General features: G+C 30.4%; 5 protein-coding genes across 8 annotated transcripts; 3 read left to right on the top strand and 2 right to left on the bottom strand.

Moving 5' to 3' along the window:
• Nucleotides 1-611: 611 nt before the first annotated feature.
• On the top strand, nucleotides 612-5,642 carry Hop (tyrosine-protein kinase hopscotch). 2 transcript variants are annotated; one of them, XM_076893978.1, is made up of 13 exons: nucleotides 612-811; nucleotides 1,014-1,119; nucleotides 1,219-1,312; nucleotides 1,423-1,782; nucleotides 1,999-2,202; nucleotides 2,284-2,564; nucleotides 2,666-2,990; nucleotides 3,085-3,474; nucleotides 3,580-3,956; nucleotides 4,034-4,230; nucleotides 4,375-4,656; nucleotides 4,743-5,080; nucleotides 5,181-5,642. In XM_076893978.1, the coding sequence occupies exons 1-13, from the start codon at nucleotides 710-712 to the stop codon at nucleotides 5,512-5,514; spliced, it is 3,390 nt and encodes a 1,129-aa protein (XP_076750093.1). In that variant the 5' UTR covers nucleotides 612-709; the 3' UTR covers nucleotides 5,515-5,642. The 2 variants fall into 2 exon arrangements, with proteins under 2 accessions (XP_076750093.1, XP_076750092.1); XM_076893977.1 differs by having other exon boundaries at nucleotides 1,014-1,312.
• Nucleotides 5,643-6,865: 1,223 nt separating this feature from the next.
• Nucleotides 6,866-8,677, bottom strand: Rps30 (ribosomal protein S30). The gene is made up of 5 exons (XM_076894044.1): nucleotides 8,653-8,677; nucleotides 8,091-8,176; nucleotides 7,616-7,751; nucleotides 7,259-7,314; nucleotides 6,866-7,055 (listed from the first exon to the last, which is right to left on the bottom strand). The coding sequence occupies exons 2-5, from the start codon at nucleotides 8,163-8,165 to the stop codon at nucleotides 6,924-6,926; spliced, it is 399 nt and encodes a 132-aa protein (XP_076750159.1). The 5' UTR covers nucleotides 8,166-8,176; nucleotides 8,653-8,677; the 3' UTR covers nucleotides 6,866-6,923.
• Nucleotides 8,678-9,018: 341 nt separating this feature from the next.
• Dcr-1 (Endoribonuclease Dcr-1) lies at nucleotides 9,019-17,275 on the top strand. Its single transcript, XM_076893964.1, has 20 exons — nucleotides 9,019-9,367; nucleotides 9,457-9,572; nucleotides 9,649-9,808; nucleotides 9,886-10,181; nucleotides 10,368-11,296; nucleotides 11,394-11,572; nucleotides 11,817-11,968; nucleotides 12,075-12,216; nucleotides 12,308-12,538; nucleotides 12,640-12,819; nucleotides 12,922-13,135; nucleotides 13,218-13,390; nucleotides 13,468-13,646; nucleotides 13,800-14,053; nucleotides 14,116-15,290; nucleotides 15,366-15,938; nucleotides 16,045-16,276; nucleotides 16,346-16,566; nucleotides 16,637-16,802; nucleotides 16,899-17,275. The coding sequence occupies exons 1-20, from the start codon at nucleotides 9,308-9,310 to the stop codon at nucleotides 17,141-17,143; spliced, it is 5,877 nt and encodes a 1,958-aa protein (XP_076750079.1). The 5' UTR covers nucleotides 9,019-9,307; the 3' UTR covers nucleotides 17,144-17,275.
• A 968-nt stretch (nucleotides 17,276-18,243) lies between these two features.
• On the bottom strand, nucleotides 18,244-20,521 carry Nprl3 (GATOR complex protein Nprl3). The gene is made up of 7 exons (XM_076894012.1): nucleotides 20,243-20,521; nucleotides 19,901-20,172; nucleotides 19,731-19,826; nucleotides 19,444-19,662; nucleotides 19,046-19,379; nucleotides 18,802-18,978; nucleotides 18,244-18,741 (listed from the first exon to the last, which is right to left on the bottom strand). The coding sequence occupies exons 1-7, from the start codon at nucleotides 20,402-20,404 to the stop codon at nucleotides 18,367-18,369; spliced, it is 1,635 nt and encodes a 544-aa protein (XP_076750127.1). The 5' UTR covers nucleotides 20,405-20,521; the 3' UTR covers nucleotides 18,244-18,366.
• Nucleotides 20,522-21,139: 618 nt separating this feature from the next.
• On the top strand, nucleotides 21,140-23,771 carry LOC143422998 (uncharacterized). Of its 3 annotated transcripts, none has more exons than XM_076894028.1 (5): nucleotides 21,140-21,264; nucleotides 21,681-21,918; nucleotides 22,121-22,223; nucleotides 22,424-22,676; nucleotides 23,193-23,771. In XM_076894028.1, exons 1-5 carry the CDS (start codon nucleotides 21,262-21,264, stop codon nucleotides 23,613-23,615), a joined length of 1,020 nt encoding a protein of 339 aa, XP_076750143.1. In that variant the 5' UTR covers nucleotides 21,140-21,261; the 3' UTR covers nucleotides 23,616-23,771. The 3 variants fall into 3 exon arrangements, with proteins under 3 accessions (XP_076750143.1, XP_076750141.1, XP_076750142.1); XM_076894026.1 differs by having other exon boundaries at nucleotides 22,424-22,688; XM_076894027.1 differs by lacking the exon at nucleotides 21,140-21,264 and adding an exon at nucleotides 21,277-21,418 and having other exon boundaries at nucleotides 22,424-22,688.
• Nucleotides 23,772-23,947: the final 176 nt, after the last annotated feature.

Genomic DNA, 23,947 nt, shown 5'->3' with positions numbered 1-23,947 from the left:
AAAGTTAAGATCAAAATAATATTTATATTACACTAATTTATGTAAGTAATTTAATAATTTTTTGTTTCATTACATGGTTCATTTTATATAGAAATGTCCTCAAGAAATTGTTTTAATCAGTTCCTACATAAGTAAAAATTTGTAACACCGAACATCATTAATTACTTTAAACCCGAATAATTAACTATACCATCTCTCTATGTGTATCTGTCTCTATAATATTAATTTATTCATTCTTGTAAGAACAGAATACAAATGAATAGTTTCATAGGTTTAGGAAAAGAACAAATGTCTTTGTATTTTTTATTTCATATAATTTATACCATTACTCTAATAACGAGCAGTAAATGTGAATGAAATACAAAATTGAGTAACTTAAAAATTCACTGAAATATATCTTTACAATATAATTTTCGACATATTATATAAAAGATTATCATGCTATATGTGTAGGTAAATATTTGCAAAGTCGACTCAAACAGATTTCGAATAATCAGATGTTAAGATGAAATAAAGATTAAATTCCCTTTGTGTTTGAAATAAAGATTAAATTCCCCAGTGGTGTCCTCACTGTTTTCCGGTCTTCGCCTCTGGTTCTTGTCTATCGTTGACATGCGCGTTGATGGGTACTCAGATTGTAAATAAACAGTATGCTATGGAGAACCGAAGTAACAAAATGTGAAAAGAACGTGTAAAACTTTTCTTAAGAATGGACAACGATCGTTTGGCGATCGTTTACGTTGCAACTGAAGAAAAGGAATTAAGTCTTACAATCACTTATGGACAAACGATTGAAGATCTTTGTATTAAGGTAAAAATAATTTCAAAGCTGTATGTTTCTTGTTACTTTGGCATTCATCACTTCTTGGATTAAACAAATTAGCCAATTTCATGTTTTATGTACCAGTAAAGAGTATAATGAATTATTAACATTTGAGATAATATATGAAAAGGGTATATGTGAATGTTAGTACTTTAAGGGTAACGTAACAGTGTAATAATTCATTTTTCAGGTCTGTAAATTACTGAGAATAGGTCCGGTCACTAGACACCTTTTTGCTCTTCGAAATCATTATACAAAACTTTGGTATCCGTTAGCATACAATTTGGAAATTAAAGGTAAAAATAAGTTTGACTTTAGACTGAGATTTAAACCATCGAGCTTACACAGGTTAAAACTGGTTGATGTGAATGCCTATGATTATTATTTTCAACAAGCACGTTCAGATGTTATGGATAATAAAGTGCCAGATATTGTTTACGAGAGACATAAACAAGAGTTGATTGGTCTTGGCGTTACTGACATGTATAGGTTTGTATACAATACATAAGTAAAAAAATAACGATCTTCTTTGGGTATTATTAATTGGAGTCCAACTTTTATTTAATATTTTAATTCATTTTTTTCTTGCCAATTTATAGAGTAATGTTAGAAAAAGGAGTGCCGAGGGAAACAGTGGAATCAGAATATCGAAAGTATATTCCGAAGGAATGTATAAAACGGCATGCATTTTTCATTAAGAAACCAATTCATAATGCACTTTGTAAAATATCTGGATATGATGCAAATTACGTTAAAGAACAGTATTTAAAACAATTTGAATGTATGGCACCAAATTACCCATACGAAGAGTATGAAGCTTTAATGGATAGAGGCCTTCAAAATGTGCCAGCAAAAGTAACTTTAAGAGTCAATGTAGATGAAGTGAAATATTGTGAAACAATTGGTACTTCATGGATTACATTATGTGCAATTGAGGATTTGTGTTTTGTTTCTATCAGGTCTTTAAATTGATTACTAAACAAGTATTGTCTAAACAAGTATTGTTACAATTGCAAAACAAATATTGTTAAGAATAAAAACAGAACTACATCACTTTTCTCTGATTAGATATAATAGAATTTTTTCATTTGGATTTAAGATTCTCCTAAAATGAGCTTTATATATTATTATTATATAAGATAATATTATTATTATATATTTTTATTATTTTTTAGGCAAGACAATACAGTGGAAATATCAAGAAAAAATGGTATACCTTCATACCTAAAATTTTCGAAGAATGCGTTTTTAATGTCCTTTGTTTCTGCACTAGACGGTTACTATCGTCTAGCAGTTAAATGGACATTTAATTTATGTGGAGAAATAGTCATTCCTTCTTTGGAAAGATTACATAAATTAAAATGCCATGGTCCAGTTGGGTAAGATTATTACTTATTCTGTTTCTAGTATAGTTATAGTATAAGGTATACAAAAATGACAAAATTGGGATTTAATTTTAGACAGGAATTTGCATATACAAAACTTCAACAAAAACGTGCTAATAAACCAGGTTCTTATCTACTTAGAGAAAGCGAAACGGAATACAATGTATATTATTTAGATGCATGTAATAAAGAAGGAAAGCTATTTTCAAAAAGGATAGAAGAAAGGATTCCATCGGATGATTTCATTATTTCTGGTGTTCCTGGTCGGTACAATTCCTTGGCACAATGTATCTCATCCTTTCAAAATTCTGAAGAACAGTCATATCTTTCTGAATGTTTACCACCTTCAGAATATGGTATATTAAATAAATTATGCTTTCTTTTTTACTCTAACACGTACTCTTAAAAGAAATTGGAGAAGATAAAGTTATTGATGTCACTAATTCGTTTTATTTAGATAAATCATCACTGTTACTTTGTGCTCCTGAAAGTGCAGTTAGCGAAGTTGCAGCAGACGAAGAAATTGTCGCTTCTGTTTTAAAAACTGGTCCGCGTTGTGTACCTCAAAATCAATTAGAAATTTACAAGCCTTTCTTAAAAATTGTTAGGAATCAACAACATTCACCAACAACACTTCATAGAGCAATTTGGAGATTAACTAAAGGGAAAAAGTTAGAGGTTGCTCTAAAAATTTTAAAACAAGATGAAGAGGCAAATTATACAAAAGAATTTTTGGAACTTGCTGGCAAATGGTCTCAACTACGTTCGGGAACTCTTGTCAGGTAAATGATATAAACATTGAAATTGTTCAAAGAAATAATAAGAAGAAAATTCTTGTTTTTTTATGATACTATAATAATTTATATCTTCTACTAGATTGTATGGCTTAACAGTAACTCCATCCATTGGAATGCTTCTTGAATTAGTACGACATGGTCCTCTTGATGAGTATTTACGTAGTTCTTCTTCTCAAACTATCAAAACTGTAGACATGGTAGAAGCAACGGCCTGTCTAGCTACTGCCCTTTGGCATCTTGAAGAGAATGGTGTGGTCCATGGTAACATTAGGTGCAATAAATTACTGGTACATGCCCATACTAATAACAGTTTCGTAGTAAAACTTGCCGATCCTGGAATATTTGTATATACAGAAACAGATATTCATTGGTTACCTCCAGAGACTTATAACGATCCAGAATCGGCTAGATACAGTTTTCAAGCAGATGTATGGGCTGTTGGAACAACAATTTGGCAAATATTTGCTAGGTAAACTCACTAAATATAAAAAAACGTGCATTCTCACAAATATAATTGTAATTCGGTATTATCTTGAGACATATATTAATATAATTTGATACTACTTCATTTTAGAGGAGCAACATTACAAGAATTTCGGAATGCAACTGCCATGAAAAAATACTATGATTCTGGGAAGCGTTTACCTAATCCAAATGGTTGTCCTACAGAAGTTTATAGGTTAATGCTTGAGTGTTGGGGTGACTCGAGTGGCACTAGAAAGCAACCCCAGGCAATTATGAGAGATATAAATCAAATTTTGTATCAAGTATATAATTCTCGCAGAAGTCATGCTTATGCGACAGCTTTCCCCAAATCTTTTAGTTCTGAATTGAAAAAATTTGACCAAGATAACTCTGATTCCAGTGATAATAGATCAATAAACAGTAAGTCAAGAAGTAGTTGTGTTTTTACAGACGATACAAGTCTTCCCTGGAATGATACTGATGATAGTAAGATATATAAATGATTCACAATGGTAAAATTGTTTTAATAAAATCTTTACATACTCATTTTATTTTAACTTTAGGTATGCAGGGTTTAATAAGCACAAATGAGAACTATGTAAATAGCACAGAAGATTTGTCTGCATATTTAGGTTGGCTGTCTAATGCCAGAAGAGATTCAGAAGGTTGTTCAATCTCTCAAAATAACATTCCTAATATGGACAGTATCGAACACTCTACTCAAGCTCTCCGAATAGGGCGTCACAGTGATTTAAATGAGGTAATAAAATAATTAAATAATTAAAAACAAAATCAGAGGTAATAACGTGTTAAGAATTAAGTAATCCGAGACAAGGGTCCTATTCTTGCTGTCCTCTGATAAAACTATGAATTGGAAAATTAAAAAGTACCAATATGGAAATAGGTAATGGGGAGTGAACCTGGAACAGAAGCGGATTGTGGATCTGGAGATAGTAGCAGTGGTTCTTTAGGCCAAATGCAAGGCATTTATGAGCTGGATATCGACTGTAATGTAATTTTACAAGGCAGAATTGGCCAAGGTTTTTATGGAGAAGTTTATAAGGGCACATTGGAAAGAGAAAACGGAAAAGATATTGAACCACAACAGGTTGCTATAAAAAAGTTGAAAACTAGAGCTATTGAAGCAGATATAAGAGATTTTGAAAGAGAGATTTCTATAATGAAGGTAAACTGGTTATTTAATGGTCTAGTTAAGTTATTGAAAATATAATGAACAATTAATATACTTAGAATTGTTTAATATACTTGTAGACTTTGAAACATCCAAATGTAGTAGAGATTCTCGGAGTAATATCAGAACCTGAGGTTTGTCTAGTAATGGAATATGTAAAACACGGTTCATTACAAAGTTATTTGGCGATTCACAAACAAGAATTGACACACAAGAGATTATTAGGTTTTGCTTTAGATATAGCGACAGGGATGGACTATTTGGGTAGCAAGAGTATCGTTCACAGAGATCTTGCCGCAAGAAATATTTTAGTTGCTGACGAAAATAAAGTTAAAATCAGTGATTTTGGACTAGCTCAAGTTACCGGGAAAAATGATTATTATATTTTGCAAACTGATCGTGGTCTTCCTATTAAATGGTAAGTACCGTAACTAAAATTCATTTTTTTATGTATTCCTGAAACGATGCCAAATTTCAATCCCGATAATTTAGGAGATTCAAATCCTTTCTGTTTTAAGGTACGCCCCTGAAAGTATTAGAGATGGAAAATTTTCTACTCGATCAGATGTATGGTCTTTTGGCGTAACGATGTACGAAACATTTGCCTTTGGAGAAGAACCACGTTTACCCGGCCTCGATACAAGTACAGAACGTCTTCAAAACGAACAAGAAAAAGGAAGCACTGAACTATTGGCTGCGTTAGAAAGAGGCACTCGTCTTCCTTGTCCATCTACCTGTCCACAGGCAATTTATGTAAAACTAATGTATCCCTGTTGGCATTTACAAAGCCATCAGAGACCAGATTTTGCAACCCTTTGCAAAGACATTGGAAATCTTCTTGCTCAATATTAAAAGGTGGAGATAAAAAGTACACCGACGTTATCTTAAACGAAATATAAATCGTGCGAAATGTGAAAATATTTGAATAATTTCTATTTTTGGTACTGCAATAGTTCAATTTCAATTTAAATAACAGTTGGCATACACAGAATAGTAGTATGCAAACACAATTTGAGTATTTATTAAATAATCATGTAAATTTTTTTATTTAGAATTTGATCCTTTGATTTTAATTCAAAATTACATGTATAAAATTAATTTGAAGGGATTATTATTGCAATACAACTGTATAATTAACTATTTTAATAGATTAATAATCCTCGAGTAATCAAATATCAGTGAAAACTGAAATTGTTGTTAATTAGAGAAGAAAAGCATTTTGCAAATGTTTTATTCTTCTCTAAATTTAACGATATTGCATAGAATAAATATAAATTGTGTATTTGTAAAAAGATATAAATACTATATGAAGTTCTCTTAAATTACTTTCTCACATTATGTCTACAGGAATGCTCTTCTTTTTTACATCTTATTAATATTACAAACATTTTTTAGTAAATATAATTATTTTATAAACCATTTGTCAGAACTGAAATAAAAGTGAAAGGAAGTATTCATGAAAATTTAGTAACGAAGGAGATCTTTCAGATAGTATGTATATATCTGATGCAATAAATGTAAACAATGTGACTATTTAGTATATTATTTAAAGTACGAATGCGAAATAAGTATGAATGCAATAAATGAATTTGTATAATTTGTTAATATTGTTGTATAAAGAAAAAATGATATATGTATAATTAGTGTACTAAAAGAATTATCAAATACATTTTTCAATGTTTTTAAGTTCAACATTTTCTGAATTAATTTTTATTATCAATATCTTTAGCTATTCGGTTATAAAAAAAAATATATATAAAAGACGAACTCATGCGTTCTTTATTTTATCTAAAAGCATATGAAAATATTTATATATACATAAGATAATCCAATTTTTGAAACAACTACTTTGGAACTGGTGGCGCCATCTCTGTGAAAAGTGCTCAAACTGGTCGCACATCGTTATCGACAGTGAAGTAAACTACGTACAGCTAGTGGCGCCAACTGTTCGAAAAGTACTGAAACTAGTTGCCGATTAGTTTCACCATTCCTCCGAGAGAAGGCGCCACCAGTTTTCAGTAGTTCACTTCGCTGTCGATAACGATGTGCGACCAGTTTGAGCACTTTTTACAGAGATGGCGCTAGTAGTTCAATTTCATTAGTTTAAATATCTAGTAGCGCCAATTTCAAATCCGTAACAATAGTAAATTAGAATAAATTGCAATATAATTACAATTAAGTGAAATAGAAATAAAAAATGATGTTATGTCCAATTTATTATTTTATTCTCATAATCATAAAATGCATGGAAGTATATAGAATTACGAATTTGAGTTAGCGTTCGGTCCACGTCGACGACCGAAAGTCTGGACTACATTAACGAATCTTCGGTTGTATTGAATCCGCCTCTTAGCGCGACCAGTTTTCTTTTTACTCTTTTCTTGTTTTTCCACCTGCATAAAGATGGATGACGAATATTTTTACAAAATTTCTATAAAATGTAAATGAAAAAGATCGAACGTACAGAAACGAAATTCGTAAACGATTTTCTTAACTTGTAACAATATATCAGATATACCTTAGACGTTTATCAAAGAGAAATAAACATTACCTTAACCATTCATTTTCTTTTCATTAAAACACATAATGCAATTACCTTTGGAGTTTGCGCCTTTACTTTTCCAGCACGGGCTAAGGATCCATGCACCTTACCTAAAATATTAAGATAACATTTATCCATTGCATTATTTGTACATCTGTTGCAATGATTATTCTCGCACTAAAAAATACCGCGTAGCGATAGGAATCTATGTGAAGTGCTTTGAAACATAAGTTCTTATCAAAGATAAGTTCATTTGAGATATGAATCTGTTTTTTGTACATCATATAGCACTTCACATAGAACACCTTCAATAAAATACGCTTACGTTAGCAGAGAATGCATCGTAGCAACCTAAAAAATGACGAGATAGATGAATCATAAGAATTTACAATCTTTTTATATATAACTTACCACCAGGAAGAGAAACTGTTAACTCCAGAACGTTTGATGTAAGATCTCCCACCAGAGCATCATTTTGCAATAAAAGGCCAGAACAATACAGGTTGAATTCTGTATTTGCAGCACCATCAAGGCCTACAATCTTTTTCTACAAAACAATTACAAAAATGTAGTTCATCATTTTAAATCTCTTATTGAAATTTGAAATTAAAATTATGGCTGTTGACAAACAATTGCGAATGATGATTAATAATAATTTTATTTAACCACCAGCTCATAAATTTGCCTTTTAATATCGCGTCGTTGCTCCTTCCAGAGACATAATAGTCTGACTCTGAATTATCATATCGACGCAATTAACTAAACACATATAAATTAGTTAATAGGATATAAATGTTCTTTCACTCGTAATTGTACACATATTTAATAAAACTAAATATTGAATTTTCTTAAACCAAAGAATCATATTCTCAAATGAAATTATTACCTTCAACTCTGCAATGGTTTCATTTTCATGCGAGTCGACCACAGTCGTGTGTTCACCTCTGATATGTAACTGCATGTTTGCTCAGTCTAAAAAAAAAGTATTGATAAGGTACAATTTAGTGTTTCTAATTCGTCCAATATATTTACGTAAAAATTTTACTTTATCGTTACACAAACGACAAATAATTATACATATATACGTATTTATTTATGCATATACATTTACACACAAAAAATAATATTTAAACGAATATAAATGTTTGAAATGCATTCCATTTTGAACTTTAAATACATAAATAGACTGAAATAAAGAAGAAATCACGCGACATTACAACAAAAAGTGTAAAATACGGGTGTACGAACAAATCAGACGAAATGAACGATTTACATTGACACGTGATATTGAAAGAACCATATTTAATTTAAAAGGAGACTACTTTATTTATAAAAAATAATACTCTGGATAGCATAAGATGCAGTTATAGCAATACTTATTTTCACAAAGTCGACTATGCTGCATTATTATTAAATTAGAAAGTGAACAGGCGGAAATTTACACTCACCTGCAGCGCAATACAGCTAGAAAGAACTTCGGATTGAAGTTGTCGAGGCTTGTTATATCGATAGTAAGATAGCGAACTGATCGATCGATTCAATTGTAAAATTATAAAAATGATTTATCGATTGTTCCAATAAAAATTGATATTGTTTTCATTAGATATGTTTATGTTGATTCTATATAAATATTATCTATATATATTGTATAGAAGATTATAAAATAAAAATGGATGATAATAAAATATATCGTACATTGATTATATATTTTTATAGATATTCAGTATGAACAATTTACATGCATTATTAATCTTGAAAAATTGTTGTCTCTCCCCCTCTCTTTGTCTCTTCCGTACGTATATGTGTAGAATGTTTTGAGAAATAATAGATAATATTTATTAAAGTGTAGATAAACTTTAGATGAGCACAGTCTACCAATCAGATCTCGATTTATAGCGCAATCATAATGCACATGTGCGTACGCGGTGCATATTCAAGAACATGACAATTATGTATTGTAGTCGCTCTAGCCTAACCTTAAATTAAGATTTAATTAAAATCTAAATAATAAATGCTAAACGTATATAATTACAAGTAATTCACGCCGTAGCTTGAAAGTAACATTTTTATCTTAGTAAGATAGTAGAAGTAACGCTATATTCCATGGCATTTCCACTGAACGATCAGATTTATACAAAATCTTTTACACCAAGAGAATATCAAGTAAGAATTTTTCCGTTCAATTACTTAGATGTTCGCTTTTTAAATGAAAACGTTAAACGGTATCATTTTAAATGAAAATGTTGTCACAGGTAGAGTTATTTTATACCGCTAAAAGTAAAGACATTATTGTTTGTCTGGGGAAAAATTATGAGCAGACATTTATTGTTATAAAATTGATTCAGGAATTTGCTACGAATAATAGAAGGTAATGTTAAATCTCTACGATTGATTTTTGTTCGTAATCGAAATTTTAAATAGCATAATATACATTACTTCTTCAGGTCGTTGATTAACGGAGGAAAACGATCGTTGTACATACTGACTGACCAGGAAAAATGTGCAATAAGGGCAAGTTATATACAGCAACTAACAGATTTGAAAATATTATTATGCGATACCTGTTCGAACGCAGAGTTTCTAGAAAGATTTCAAAATTCTCATGTAAGAAACACTGATGTTTTTTCATATTAGAATGTTATTTTTCCCATTACTTGTTTATAATAGTTTCTCTCTTTTAGGTACTAATTACAACTTCTGAAACATGCGCACAATTATTAGTAGAGAAAAAGATTTTACCACATCAGATAAATCTAGTCATAGTTGATGAGTGCCATAAATTTGTAGATGATAACAAGTTAAAATTTATTTTACAAACAATTTTATCTTATGAAAATGTTCCTAGAATTATTGGATTAGCTGTGCCGTTGTTTAATTTAACACAAGAACCTGGAAGATTAGGACTTGAAATAGAAAAAGTAGAAGCTACATTTCAATGTGAAGTTGAAACAGCTAGTGATATATTATTTATATTACGGTAAATATACTTTTATTACATTATATATTCTGAGCACAAAGGTATTTCAGAGATTTCAGGGCTGCCTTTATGTTCTTTATGCTAATTAACTATTTTATGAGATATTTTAACTTCAGTTCTACAACACTGTATTGAATTTGTGCTTTTTTATGCATTTTATTTAATTAACTGTGATTCCTTAAATAGGTATAGTCCAAAACCTAAAGAATACATAGTGGAATATTCTAAGGGTGAAAAAGAAGAATTACATATTATGATTGAAAATTATATATTACATGCTATTGAATTTCTACGTGATCATCGTTATGACCCGACTGAAATTTATAATGAAGAATTCTACGAAGATATTCAAAAAATACCAGATCCTACAGAAAAACCATTTGAGATGATGCAAGATTTATTGTACATATTAGAAACACTTGGACCATGGTGTGCAGATCGTGCTTCACTTGCTCTATTAATCTTAACAGAAAAATTAAAAGTTAAAACACCCTATGAGCGGCACTATCTGTTATTAAATATGGTGGCATCCGTTTTTGTGAAGATACGAGCTTTGTGTGATAATGTATTTGAAGCTTTATCTGAAAAAGAAAAAATATATAAATATACTACTCCAAAGGTTCACAGATTATTACAAATTCTAAAAACATATACACCATACTACGCTAAGGATAACAATAATTCTGATAATAAAATAAATAATGAAACTATTTCTCAAAAGTTGCTTATAAATAACAAAGAAAACATTATTAAAGATAAGTTTGTGCAAGCTAAGAAATCTGAGTGTAATTGGAAAAATAATGAAGAAAATTGTAGAAAACCACCTAAAGCTCAACGACATACACGTGGTATCACTGATCCTGACTTACTTTGTGGAGTGATTTTTGTGGACAAAGCTTTTGTAGCAAAAGTATTGTTTTATTTATTAAACGAAATATCTACACACGACGAAGAGTTACATTTTTTATCACCTCTTTATACAATTGAAAGGAATTTTGATGATATTAGTTACTCAAAAGATTTAGAAATAGAACACAGAAAACAGGAAGAAGTTTTAAAAAGGTTCAGAATACACGAATGTAATTTATTAATTTCGACTTCAGTTTTAGAAGAAGGTTTGTTATCAATTGATTTTTTTAAATAGCTACGAAATCATTTATTTTCCTTAACTAATATGTTATGTTAATGTGAATATTGTTTTATCTTTATTAGGTATAGATATTCCAAAATGTAACTTTGTAATGAGATATGATTTTCCAAAAACTTATCAATCATATGTACAATGTAAGAGTCGAGCAAGAGCTGCAGATGCCTTACATGTATTATTAGTATCACAAGAATTATCAAAGGAGTATCTGTGGCAACTAGCCCAATATCACTATATAGAAAAGGTGAAATTATTTTATATTATTAATTATTTCATTTAATTACTTTAAATAATTAATATTCTAAAGCTTAATTAAATACATGATCACTGGTTCTGATGTTTGATTAATGACTACAATGTTGGCTTGATTTAATTTATTCATGACCTTCAGTGTGTACCAGTTTTAATATCAGCCATTTAATGTGGTTCATTACCTGTGTCCATCCAAGTCGAAAATTTTAATGGAAGAGCATCAATCTATTTTGTAGAGTTTGTTAGTAAAATGTTCTAATAACGAACCATCTGACGAAGAAGAAAATGAGGCAGATGTATACGCTACTATGATACCACATTATAAACCACTTGACGGAGATGATGCACCTAAAGTTACTTTTAATTCTGCTATATCGTTAGTAAACAGGTAGTAAAATAATAAAAATGTACAACAGTGAAAATATGTATAATATTTTTATATAATTGCAATTTGAAAGGTGATTATGTATTACTACAAAATTTTATTTGTACAGATACTGTGCAAAATTACCTAGTGACACTTTCACAAGATTAACTCCAGAGTGGTCTATTCAAACAATCAATGTTGATAATACACCTATGTACATATGTTCTTTACGACTTCCTATAAATTCTCCAGTAAAATATGTTGTATCGGTAAAAGTCATTTTTTTCTTCTTACTGACTATAACTAAGAACTGACTATTACATTCCAGTATAACATGTACATTTGTTAAATTTTTTTTAGTCATATCCTATGCCTAATAGAGCTATGGCAAGACGAATGGCTGCTTTGCAATTATGTATTGATTTACACAGAAAAAATGAAATAGATGATAATCTGTTACCTATTGGAAAGGAAAATTTTAAAGCTAAACCAGAAGATGCAGAAGTACCTGCTCTGCCAGATGAAAGTAAAGTGGACTTTTCTGAAGCTCGACCGGGAACAACCAAACGAAGACAATATTATTATAAAAAGGTTTTATTTGCAAAAAAATATAAATATAATAATGCAGACTGTTTACCTTATTATATTTCAATTGACTATATTTACTTTTAATATTGAACAATACTTTTCAGACAGCTGAAGCATTAACAGATTGTAGACCAATAGTTGGAGTCCCTTCCTATTTATATCATATTAACATGGTTCTCAGTTGCCCTTTGCCTGAAGAACAGAATACTAGAGGTCGACGTATTTATCCTCCTGAAGAGTCGGCTATTGGTTTTGGTATAATAACATTGAAAGCAATTCCTAAGGTAATAAATAAAATATGAAAGTCGTTTATATCATAACTTTAAGATTGTTACTGATGTTCGAACTTTCCATATTTTTGATTGATACTTAATTTTTTATTTCAGTTATGTCCATTTCCTATTTATACTAGATCTGGAGAAGTTCATGTCAAGTTAAAACTTAGCAAGCAAACTGTAATCTTAAATGAAATGCAAATCGAAAAAATTGCTACTTTTCTCAATTATACTTTTACAAATGTACTAAGATTACAACAATATTTAATGCTCTTTGATCCTAATGCTTCAGAGAACTCATACATGATTGTGCCTGTGAAATTAGGTAACTATGAATACTCTTTAGAAACACTAACGTTACTACGTGAATTATATTCATTATTATACGCAAAATCTTTTTTTTACAGATAAACAATCTGATGTTACTGTTGATTGGGATTTTTTAGAATGTATATATAAAAATCGAAATACAGTGCCAACTAAGATCCCCGAAGAAGTCAGAAAAAACTTCAAGTTCGATGCCTCGAAGTACCATGATGCGGTAATCATGCCTTGGTATAGAAGTCAAGACCAACCTCAGGTATTTTGCTTAAAATCGTTATTTGAAAATAAAGTCTGTTATAAATTAAGTATAACATATGTTTCCATTTATTTTAGTACTTTTATGTTGCTGAAATTTGTACAAATTTAAATCCCAGATCTTCTTTTCCTGGTGAAGGTTACAGCACTTTTGAAGAATACTATCATAAGAAATATGATATACAGATACAAAATTTAGATCAACCTTTATTAGATGTGGACCACACATCGGCTAGATTGAATTTTCTAACACCCAGGTAAATACTATAAACTATTTATAATACTATTCAAAATTCAGTCTTATCGGAAGTTTTAAAAAACATAAAAGCTTGTAATCACAGATGTTAACACCTGCAACATATACCCTTGTTATCCTATTCATGTATTTATTAAAAGCTTTTATACCTTAGATATGTTAATCGGAAAGGTGTTGCTCTGCCTACGAGTAGCGAGGAAACAAAACGCGCGAAACGAGAAAATCTGGAACAGAAACAAATTCTTGTTGCTGAATTATGCGCAATTCATCCTTTTCCAGCCTCGTTATGGAGGCAAGCAGTTTGTTTACCCTGTATTTTATATCGAATTAATGCGTTATTACTTGCCAACCAAATACGTTGCCAAGTTGCGCAAATGATAAATTTGGGTCAAGAAAATTTGGATTCCGGTACGTATAATCAGAATGAGAATTATATTTAATTGACACGTACTAATAAAAAAACATTTCAGACTTTGAATGGCCGGCGTTAGATTTTGGATGGAGTTTAGTAGAGGTCTTAAAGAAATCTAAAGAATCCGAGAAAGCAAAATCGACCCGAAATGAAGTTGCTCAACTAAATTCTACCAATACGGTCGACAATAATAAATACCAAAATATATCCGAAAACATAATAGATAAAGGGCATAAAGCTGACGAAAATAGTTTAAATGGAAAAGACTATGAATTTCAATTACACAACGACGAAACAATGGGAACAGAAGAAATATCAAATACTGAAAATGAATTGGAGATTGGTACTTGGTCGAGTGATATGGCAATGAATTCTGTGGATTTTGGACCAAATTATTTGACAACATTCCCCGCGAATGTAACTGTCCTAGCAAATGATTTTAACTGGAGCGATGTTCGATATGGATCTCCAGCATTCGAATCAGATTATGATGGTTACGAGTCGGATGATATTTATAGCGATGGATTTGCTGATAGTTCCGATGAAAGTGAAGATGAAAATAGAGGGTTACGAATTTCTTATATGGGAGAAAATGTCGCGGAAGCTGTAGAAGATGAGAAACAGATATCAAAGCAAGAAATTAACAAAAAAATTTTGGATCTCTTAGAAACTGAAAAAAATGCTGATGATATTTTATGGTCGTACTCGAGAGAGAGTGAAGAATCACTGATTGCAAAACATAGACAGGCGCACTATGACTTTACTAAAATAAAGGAACGTGAATTAATACAGAGCGGATCTTTTATACCCTGCGAGAATAAGATCGTAATTAAGAGAAAAAATTCAATTAATTTAAAATCTGCAGGAAGTGCGCCAGACTATAAGCACAAACTATATATAGAGACTGTAGTTGATAAATTCACTAAGGAGATATTAAATAATAACGATAATTTACAACTAGTAAGGAAAGATTCTAATAAATCGAAATTTACATATCATTCAGATAGTAACCTTTTCAGTTTTGATTTTCAACCGGAATTAGAAAATCATCCAGGACCAAGTCCCAGTTTGATCCTGCAGGCTTTAACTATGTCTAACGCAAACGACGGTATTAACTTAGAACGTTTAGAAACCATTGGAGATTCGTTCTTAAAATATGCCATAACTACTTATTTGTATTGTACGTATGATAATATACACGAAGGGAAGCTCAGTCACTTAAGATCTAAACAGGTATATTTTCATTATAAAAATTATCAAATATTATTCAAACACAATAACTTGTTCTAACATAATCAAACTGTTTAGGTCAGTAATTTAAATTTATATAGATTAGGAAGGCAAAAAATGTTAGGTGAGAGTATGATAGCAACGAAATTCGAACCACACGACAATTGGTTACCCCCTTGTTATTATGTTCCAAAGGAACTTGAAGAAGCATTAATTGAATCTGGGGTACCTTCCACTTTATGGAATCAAGCTGACATCCCAACTTTACAAGCTGTAAATCCCTTTAAAATAACTGAACTCGTTCGAGAAACGGAACAAAAATTAGGTGTCATGAAAAATGAACTTGACCGCAATGAAACAACCCTCTCAAACAATTTAGATAATATGCGTTGTTTTATTCCATACAATTTAATTACTCAACACAGCATTCCTGATAAAAGTATTGCCGATTGCGTTGAGGCATTAATTGGAGCTTATTTAATTGCTTGCGGACCCAGAGGCGCATTACTGTTCATGGCTTGGCTGGGAATTCACGTTCTACCTACGGAAGAAATCAGTATTATACAAGAAACAGAACCAAAAGAAAAAATTCCAGGCAGTACTCCTTACGTAAAAGAAATAAATGAAGAGAATCAAACAACATGGACACAGGTAATTATGATTAGTGATGGGTTCTGAAAAACTTTAAAATACTTCACAAATTACAACTAAGCTCTTGTTATAAACGAATGTGTTAAAATAAGTTCGATTATTACAGATACGTTATGGAAAACTGGAAGAACCACAAAATCCTTTACTCCGATATACACCTGATCCTGAACAAGAGTTGAAAATGATGCTTGATGGCTATGCAGAGTTAGAAAAAAGTATAGGATATAAGTTTCATGATATTAGTTACCTGTTACAAGCATTTACTCATGCATCTTACCAACCAAATAGATTGACAGATTGTTATCAACGTTTAGAGTTTCTGGGAGACGCAGTTTTAGGTAACAAGAGGATTTACCTTATTTCATACTATAATTTTGTATGCTTTAAAATTAAATCTATGTTTCCAGATTATTTAATAACAAGACATTTGTATGAAGATGCTCGGCAACACTCTCCAGGTGCTTTAACAGATTTACGATCTGCTTTAGTTAATAATACTATATTTGCTTCTTTAGCCGTGAGATGTGGATTTCATAAATATTTTCGACATCTTTCTCCTGGTTTGTGTATTGTTATAAATCGTTTTGTTAGGATTCAAGAAGAAAATGGACACTCTATTAGTGAAGAGGTAAAGACTTTAAACTTATAAATGTAATTGTTATTTAAATTTAGATACTTATTACTATACCTTTTTGTAGTATTATTTAATTGGAGAAGAAGAATGTGAAGAAGCTGAAGATGTAGAAGTACCAAAAGCATTAGGTGATGTTTTTGAATCACTAGCCGGTGCAATTTATTTAGATAGCGGAATGTCCTTGGATGCAGTGTGGAGTGTCTATTATGCCATCATGAAAAACGAAATTGGTAATCAATTTATTTTTTTATTTTATTTGAACATAACATAAACTTTGTAAATTAAATGAATATGAGATGCATTACTTTTATATTTTTATTTTGTAGAACAATTCAGTACTAATGTTCCTAAGTCCCCGATTCGTGAATTACTGGAATTAGAGCCTGAAACAGCGAAGTTTGGAAAACCGGAGAAATTAGCTGATGGTCGAAGAGTTAGGGTCACGGTGGACGTTTTTGGTAAAGGTTCTTTCAAGGGAATTGGAAGAAATTACAGAATAGCAAAATGTACTGCAGCAAAATGTGCTTTGAAGAAATTAAAAAGGATGCAAAATTCAAGGGATAAACTATGATAATACATACAATATTAGTAGAACAAAATAAAAACATATTATGAAGTAAACTTCTGTAGCAAGATATATATTTGTATAAAGTTGCGATTGCAACGGTACTTATGAATTTGTAATATACATCATTCTCATGTACTTTAGCCTAAAGCAACATTACATTGACGTAGACGATAAGTTCATAATTATAATGAATCAAGAGAGTATTACTGTTTACTGAAGTTTATTGTTCTTAAAAATGATGAAACGAATTATGAAAAAAAGACAAATATGTTATATTGTAAATATTTGACACACATAAAATGTACTTAAAAAAATTTTTATTATTTCAAATATTCTACGAAACGTATATTTCTGATATTCAGTTAATGATGTGTGCTGATTTAATCAATTCTAAGTAATTTTATTTGTAAGAAAAAGTAAAAGAAATTACTTTTCACTATTTTATAGATTATACAAATTTATCGTTTACTAGTTTTCTTCAAAATTCTAGTCAATAATTTCTTTCATTATAGTTGCTCGTAATACATTCTCATAACATTAAAGAGTTTAGAGTAAGCATAATTTCTCACAATAAATGTGCACAATAAATATATGTACACATGTATATGTATATGTATATCGTTTATAAAATGTTTAATAAGTATATTATATATATTTAAATTTGTATCGATTTATTTTATTACTAATAGTTATTGCTCATTAATTAAGATGAACAAAAACGAAATTATATATCAATCATTACACATCTAGTCTTTATTTACTTATTAAAACGCAATATAACCATTATGTAATTAGTGTTGCATTTATTGTAAAAATAAATATTCAGCAATTAAGTATTAAGAAGTTTTTGTAACAAATTTTTTTAATTCGACAAAAAATAAAGAAAAATTTTTAAATAGCTAACTTTAAAATGGAATTTTTTAAAACTTCATTTACTAGAAAAATTATTTCAAATTTACAACTTAAAATTACTTGTGAACTTATTCATTATATGAAAAGTTACATGATATACACGCAGGTACTTATTAAGATAATTATTTGCTTTGTATGTTATTTATATACATCAAGTTTTGAATGTTATCTTGACTTTTTTTAAATAGGATATCCTAAAATTCTTTATAAATATTAGAAGACTATTACAATAGTATAAATAAGTATTAAAGTATACTAAGCCTAAACTAAATGTTTATATATACATACATAAATATCTTACAAAGTACGAAACGTTATGAGCAAAACTGGCTGTAAAAAAGTGCTATGGCCGGATCTTCGCATTCACATGTAATTAGTACATCTCGAAATTTATCTAATATTTGCAATAATTGAGATCTACGAATATTTTCTAAATACATAATCTCCTCTAAATGATGACCTCCATTAAAGTAACCAAGACGGCACAGTCTATCAAGTAATTTTTTATCATCAGAAGGAATATCATAATCTTCTGATTGATAATTGTACATTCCTGTTTCTTTGTGAAGAGTTATTGAAAATTCTTCTTTTACATCAGCTGAAGCACCTTTTGGAATATCGCTTAAATTCCACGCACTATTGCTTTCTGTTATTTCACTTAAATTGTGGTTTAGTTCATCTTTTACATCCTTAAAAATGTATGCAGTAGATTAACTTGTATTCTAAAAAGCAATCTCTTTCAAACTTACCAATGATAATCGACCATGAACAGTTGGCATATATTGCACATAAGTATGTAATTGTAAAAGTAAGTGATTTTTTAATAACCATATTATTATTTTTACTAATTGCGTTTGTTGTTGCGACTGACTCAGGGGATTTAATTTTTGACTTATAGATGTCGGTAAAGAAAAATCGCTAAGAACCTGAACCAAAAAAGTTTAACACTATATATACATGAAATAATGTTAGATAGTACAGACTCATACATACTTGTAGCAGGCAAAGTCCTGCAAACTCTTCAGAAAATGTTTCTAGCAATTGATTTGTAATAACAGCATCTGGTGAGACAACATAAACATTACTTTCACAAAGAGGATAAATTATAGTAGCTTTGGCCCAGTATATTAAGTGACCAGTTAATTGAAAAACCTGAGTAAGTGTTAAGTCAGAATTGGCAGCCAAAGTTTGAAGACTTTTCAGAGGACTATACATTTGAATTAAACATTTAAGCGCTGGAGAAGAATCTATTGGTAGTGAATCCAATAAATCTAAAGGTTCGATGAGTAATAATATACCATGATAAGGTCTTAAACTGTTTAAACATCTGGAATAAGAAATTGAATATTCATCATTACTTGTAATTTTTAATTATTTACTATGATATTAACCTGTCTATAATTTCTGGGTTAATAACAAATCCTTTCTTATGAGATTGATGAACCTTTTGTGGAAGACAGAAACGTACTTGTATCCATTTATTAATCATAATATTAATTATACCAGAAGTACTGAGGCTACTAAACACAGACTTCAAATCACGTGCAAGTGAACTTCTTTGTAATATTAATTCATATGGTGATTCATCACAATCGCTTTCACCCTCTGATCTATGAATGTACATAAAGTTCTGATTATTATCTTTTTACTAAATAATATAAATAAAAAGTATCTATACCTAGCAGCAACTTCATCGTGCGTAGAAACCATTATTTTTATTTCTTCCGTTAAAAATCCACATCTTTTTTCTTCATGCCTCAAAGCTATACCTAGCCTAAGATAAATAATACTTGAGATTTTTCTGCATACCACATACACATTAGTTATTCATAATATAGTACAACAAACCTTCTGCTTAAGTCATAATAACATTTTACTATAGAATGACTGGCTTGTGCTTGAAGAGCAAAAACTATATTGAAAAGCATCGAGGAATTAACTTCCTTCAATCCATGAGATGGAACTAAAGTTGGATGTCCGACAAACCGAACGTCGTTCACTTTCAATTCAAATTTTTGTTCACATAATTCTAGTTTAACGGCAAACAACGTTGATAATACCTCGTCAGTTACTCCAGTTAAATTTCCATTGCTTATGTTAGAGGTTGAGACTGGTAAAGACTGTTAACAAAATCAATTAAGAGCACTAAACTATTTTTTTTATAATTCCAATTACTTATATCAAGTTTACCTGCAATAAGTCTTCCGTAACAGGTAGAGAGTAAGGATTCTTCCTTTTAGTACATTGATTAGAATCTCGTGTATGTTTTGCAACGTGCGGATATCGAAATAAAAGTCTATCACCTTTACTATCACTTTTTACAAGAATTATACTTAACGGATTTATTTCCATACTTTCGACTGACCGATGCAGAGGTTACATCAAATACTATCATCAATCAACCATTGACTTAAATACTTTTAAGCATTAATTAATTTTAAATAGTATTAACAAATGTATATATTAATACATATATATATATATAATGTGGACATTTAATGTACATATCCTGTATATGATATTCTTTGAATAAAAATCATTCCAAATATTCCTCACAACAAACCAATACCGGAACCATGCGGCTTAGATACCGTGCTGCCCCTAGTTTAAAAATGAAATTTGCTAATAATTGACATTATTATTAGTAGTGTTTACCGTATTAACATATCAATAATACGTGTGTATTTACATACGCATATCAACCTTATCCTCCGCATATTTTTATTCTTAAATATTATATCATTTCTTTTCTCTACGTTTTGTATGTATTGATACATGCAAAATTTATTTTTTCGACGCTACTGTCTGATTACACACGCCCTTATACTACTGACAATATTTGTACTTAAAATTTTGAATCAATTATATTTACATAGCATATAAATTTCACAATATGATTTATAGAATAGAATCTGTTAATTTCCAAAGTTTCAATCCCAATAAGCAGAGTTAAAATTAATAAAAATAATATTGTTAATTATTTTCTTGTTAAACTGTATGCAACGTAGGTGTATAACATTTGTAAAAACACATATAAGATGTTAATTCGTGAACAAATGTATGAATATTATTGTTATTGTAGTAGATGTAAAGATTAGACCAGTTTCGAAATTTTCTCGACCGCTCAATACGACAACGCGTGCGCTTTTCTTCTGGGGAAGCCAGTAGGCACCCTAATAGTTCATACTTTCATACGGGGATATCGCTTAATGGTAAGAGTACACCTTACGCTGTTATCGTTGCATGTTTTGTGTTTAAAAATGTATAAAGTAATAGAAACATGCTACTTTTATTGTTTGCCGGCTTTTTGCAACTAAACTGAAGGTAATACGAACGAGTATTGAAAACTGAAAGAACGAGTAAGTGGTAAACGAAGGGTAATAACTTTATAAATGCTGAATTTTATCATTTATCAGATTTGAAAAACCCCAATACTTATTCTATAAGATGATTACTTTATATTGTAACTGTCCTTCGTATACGTGACTGACTTTAATATGTAATTAATCGAATAAGAAATGAAAAATGTTTGCTTTTTAACTGATTCTTACTTGTGTCTTACTTATAAGTATAATGTATGAAAATTGACAATTACTAATTTCTTATTGCTTTTATGTTGACTCTGCAGATGAGAGGTTTCGATTTAATGATGAATAATTCGAGCTGTGCGTCGTGCACTCTTGAACCACCACCTGATATTCTTCACATACCACCGCCACCGTTTCCGACTATTCTTCAACAAAGCGCCGATTTTTATCCACAACCGAATTCACTATCATTTCCACCACATCTGAATGACAGCCCGTGCAAACATTTCTGTGATCGCCGCTCCGAAGGGGTTCAATACATAGAGATGCCTCAGCAAGGTCTGTTATTTATAATTCGATCATTTAACATAAATACACTCTAATTTAATCTACTTAATATTAATCCACTTCGTAGATTTATTTTAATGAAAAATGAGGGTAGAAGTTTCATTATAATATATTCTATTAAAAGGTAGAAATCTTACGCATATTTTTATTGTAGCGGATTAAAAGTATTCACGCGCATCTGTTAAAATTTTAGGAGTGGTATTTGACAACACGTGGTTGTTAGTTTTAATATCATGCTGCAGCGGTGTAATTTTCATATGCATCATATTAGCGACGTTACTCCTGAAATGCAAATTGTAAGTATACTTTCCAGTTTCTCTTAGTAAAAGTCGTAAAAGAAAAAATAATATAAATTTAAATTTATGTTATGTTGAAGTATTGTCTCGTGATGTTATATTTTCGAGTTGGATGGTTCGACGATTAAATTCTATAATAGAAACAAAAATTACAAGGTGTGTATAGCAAAGAAATAATTTTAATTGTTATTACTTTAAAGTAATAGAAGCGGTAAGAGTGGCGGGATTTCCATACCAAATACAACACCTGGAGCGCAAACAAAAAACGGAAGAATCCAAAACGAGGCTGTTCGTTATCCTTGTGCAGCTGATACTACGCAAGACAGCCGTGTTATGTGGGCTGCTCTTACACCACGGGGTACCACCAGACACTATTTGGAGGAACACACTTATGAAACGATCGGCGGTGGACAATTCCATAAACGTGCCTGTTCGACTACGCCAACTGAACATGTAAAACTTAAGGCAATTTAATGATATTACGTTTCTATATGTAGTTGCACTTTAATTTACAAACGACTTACTAATTTACTAATTTGCGAAGAATTTAATTTTCTTTTTTTTTACCGTCATTTTGTAACTTTTTAAGCAATGCTAAACAAATATGAATGCGTTCAATGATGTAGAAATAATAAAAAAGGAAAATTTATGAAAGCAAAATTGCAAATTGATTATAGACTGTTTACTGGATTAATTGCGATAGTAGACTTTACATAGACTTGTATCGTAAATAACATAACAAGTATAGTTAATCGAATAGTGATACGGACATATAATCTTTCATTTATTAAGAGATTAATCATACTACTATACATTTCCGACGAATGATCGCGACACGCGTTTATATTAATGAGTTAAAAATAAAAACTTTCAATTATATACATACATGAATACTAACCGATCGATGTATCGCTCGAATGATTTAATGAAACGTTTAAAATATCTGAAGACAGATTATTGATTTTTCAGACTTACACGGATCCGCCGGTTACTACCCCAATTCAAAACCGGTTGAAGGACGACAAAGCCTTTGATAATACCGCGTTCGTAGATTACGAGGAACCTTCGTTAATAAAGACTGACTATTATCAACTTAACGATGTTTTGGAATCAAACGATTCAGGCAATATTTCATTAACCGTTACCATTTTGATCCGTAAATCTGTATCCAACGCAATTTATAATCGGATATTAATTACAGGTATGCAAAGAGGAACATCGCGTCCTAGAGTCAGTTCACCAACTCGAATTGAGCATCCAAATCTACCACCTCTTAATATTATTATCCATCCTCACAAACGTTCTTCTCGCAAAGGATCTGCTACTCCACAAGCTTCGGATACATTATTACGAAGTAGTATTACATCATCCACGTACATTCCTACTATATAAATTTTATATCTAATATTATATTTACCATATTTAAAGGTTCATTACGATAAGCAACTTATACATATATACAATAGCACATTTTGTATACTTACTCACGACTTCACATCCAACCAATCTAAGCACCAAATACCTACAAATTAAATAAAGTAATTTATATAGCTATTATACTTGTTGTCAGAGATATATACATGTCTATATTGTTTTCTTTTTTATTAATTAAGAAATTATATAAACCCAGCAATGCGATGAGAATGTATAGATGTTTTAATAGCGTGTTCCAATGCTTGATAAATTTTGCACAAAGGAAGCGGTCGGTTAAAATTACATTAGGA

The sequence above is a fragment of the Xylocopa sonorina genome, chromosome 4 (assembly GCF_050948175.1).
Source record: "Xylocopa sonorina isolate GNS202 chromosome 4, iyXylSono1_principal, whole genome shotgun sequence".
Lineage (NCBI taxonomy): Eukaryota > Metazoa > Arthropoda > Insecta > Hymenoptera > Apidae > Xylocopa > Xylocopa sonorina.
The sequence above is the reverse complement of the archived record's forward strand: the minus strand, read 5'-3'. Positions and strand labels throughout refer to the sequence as shown.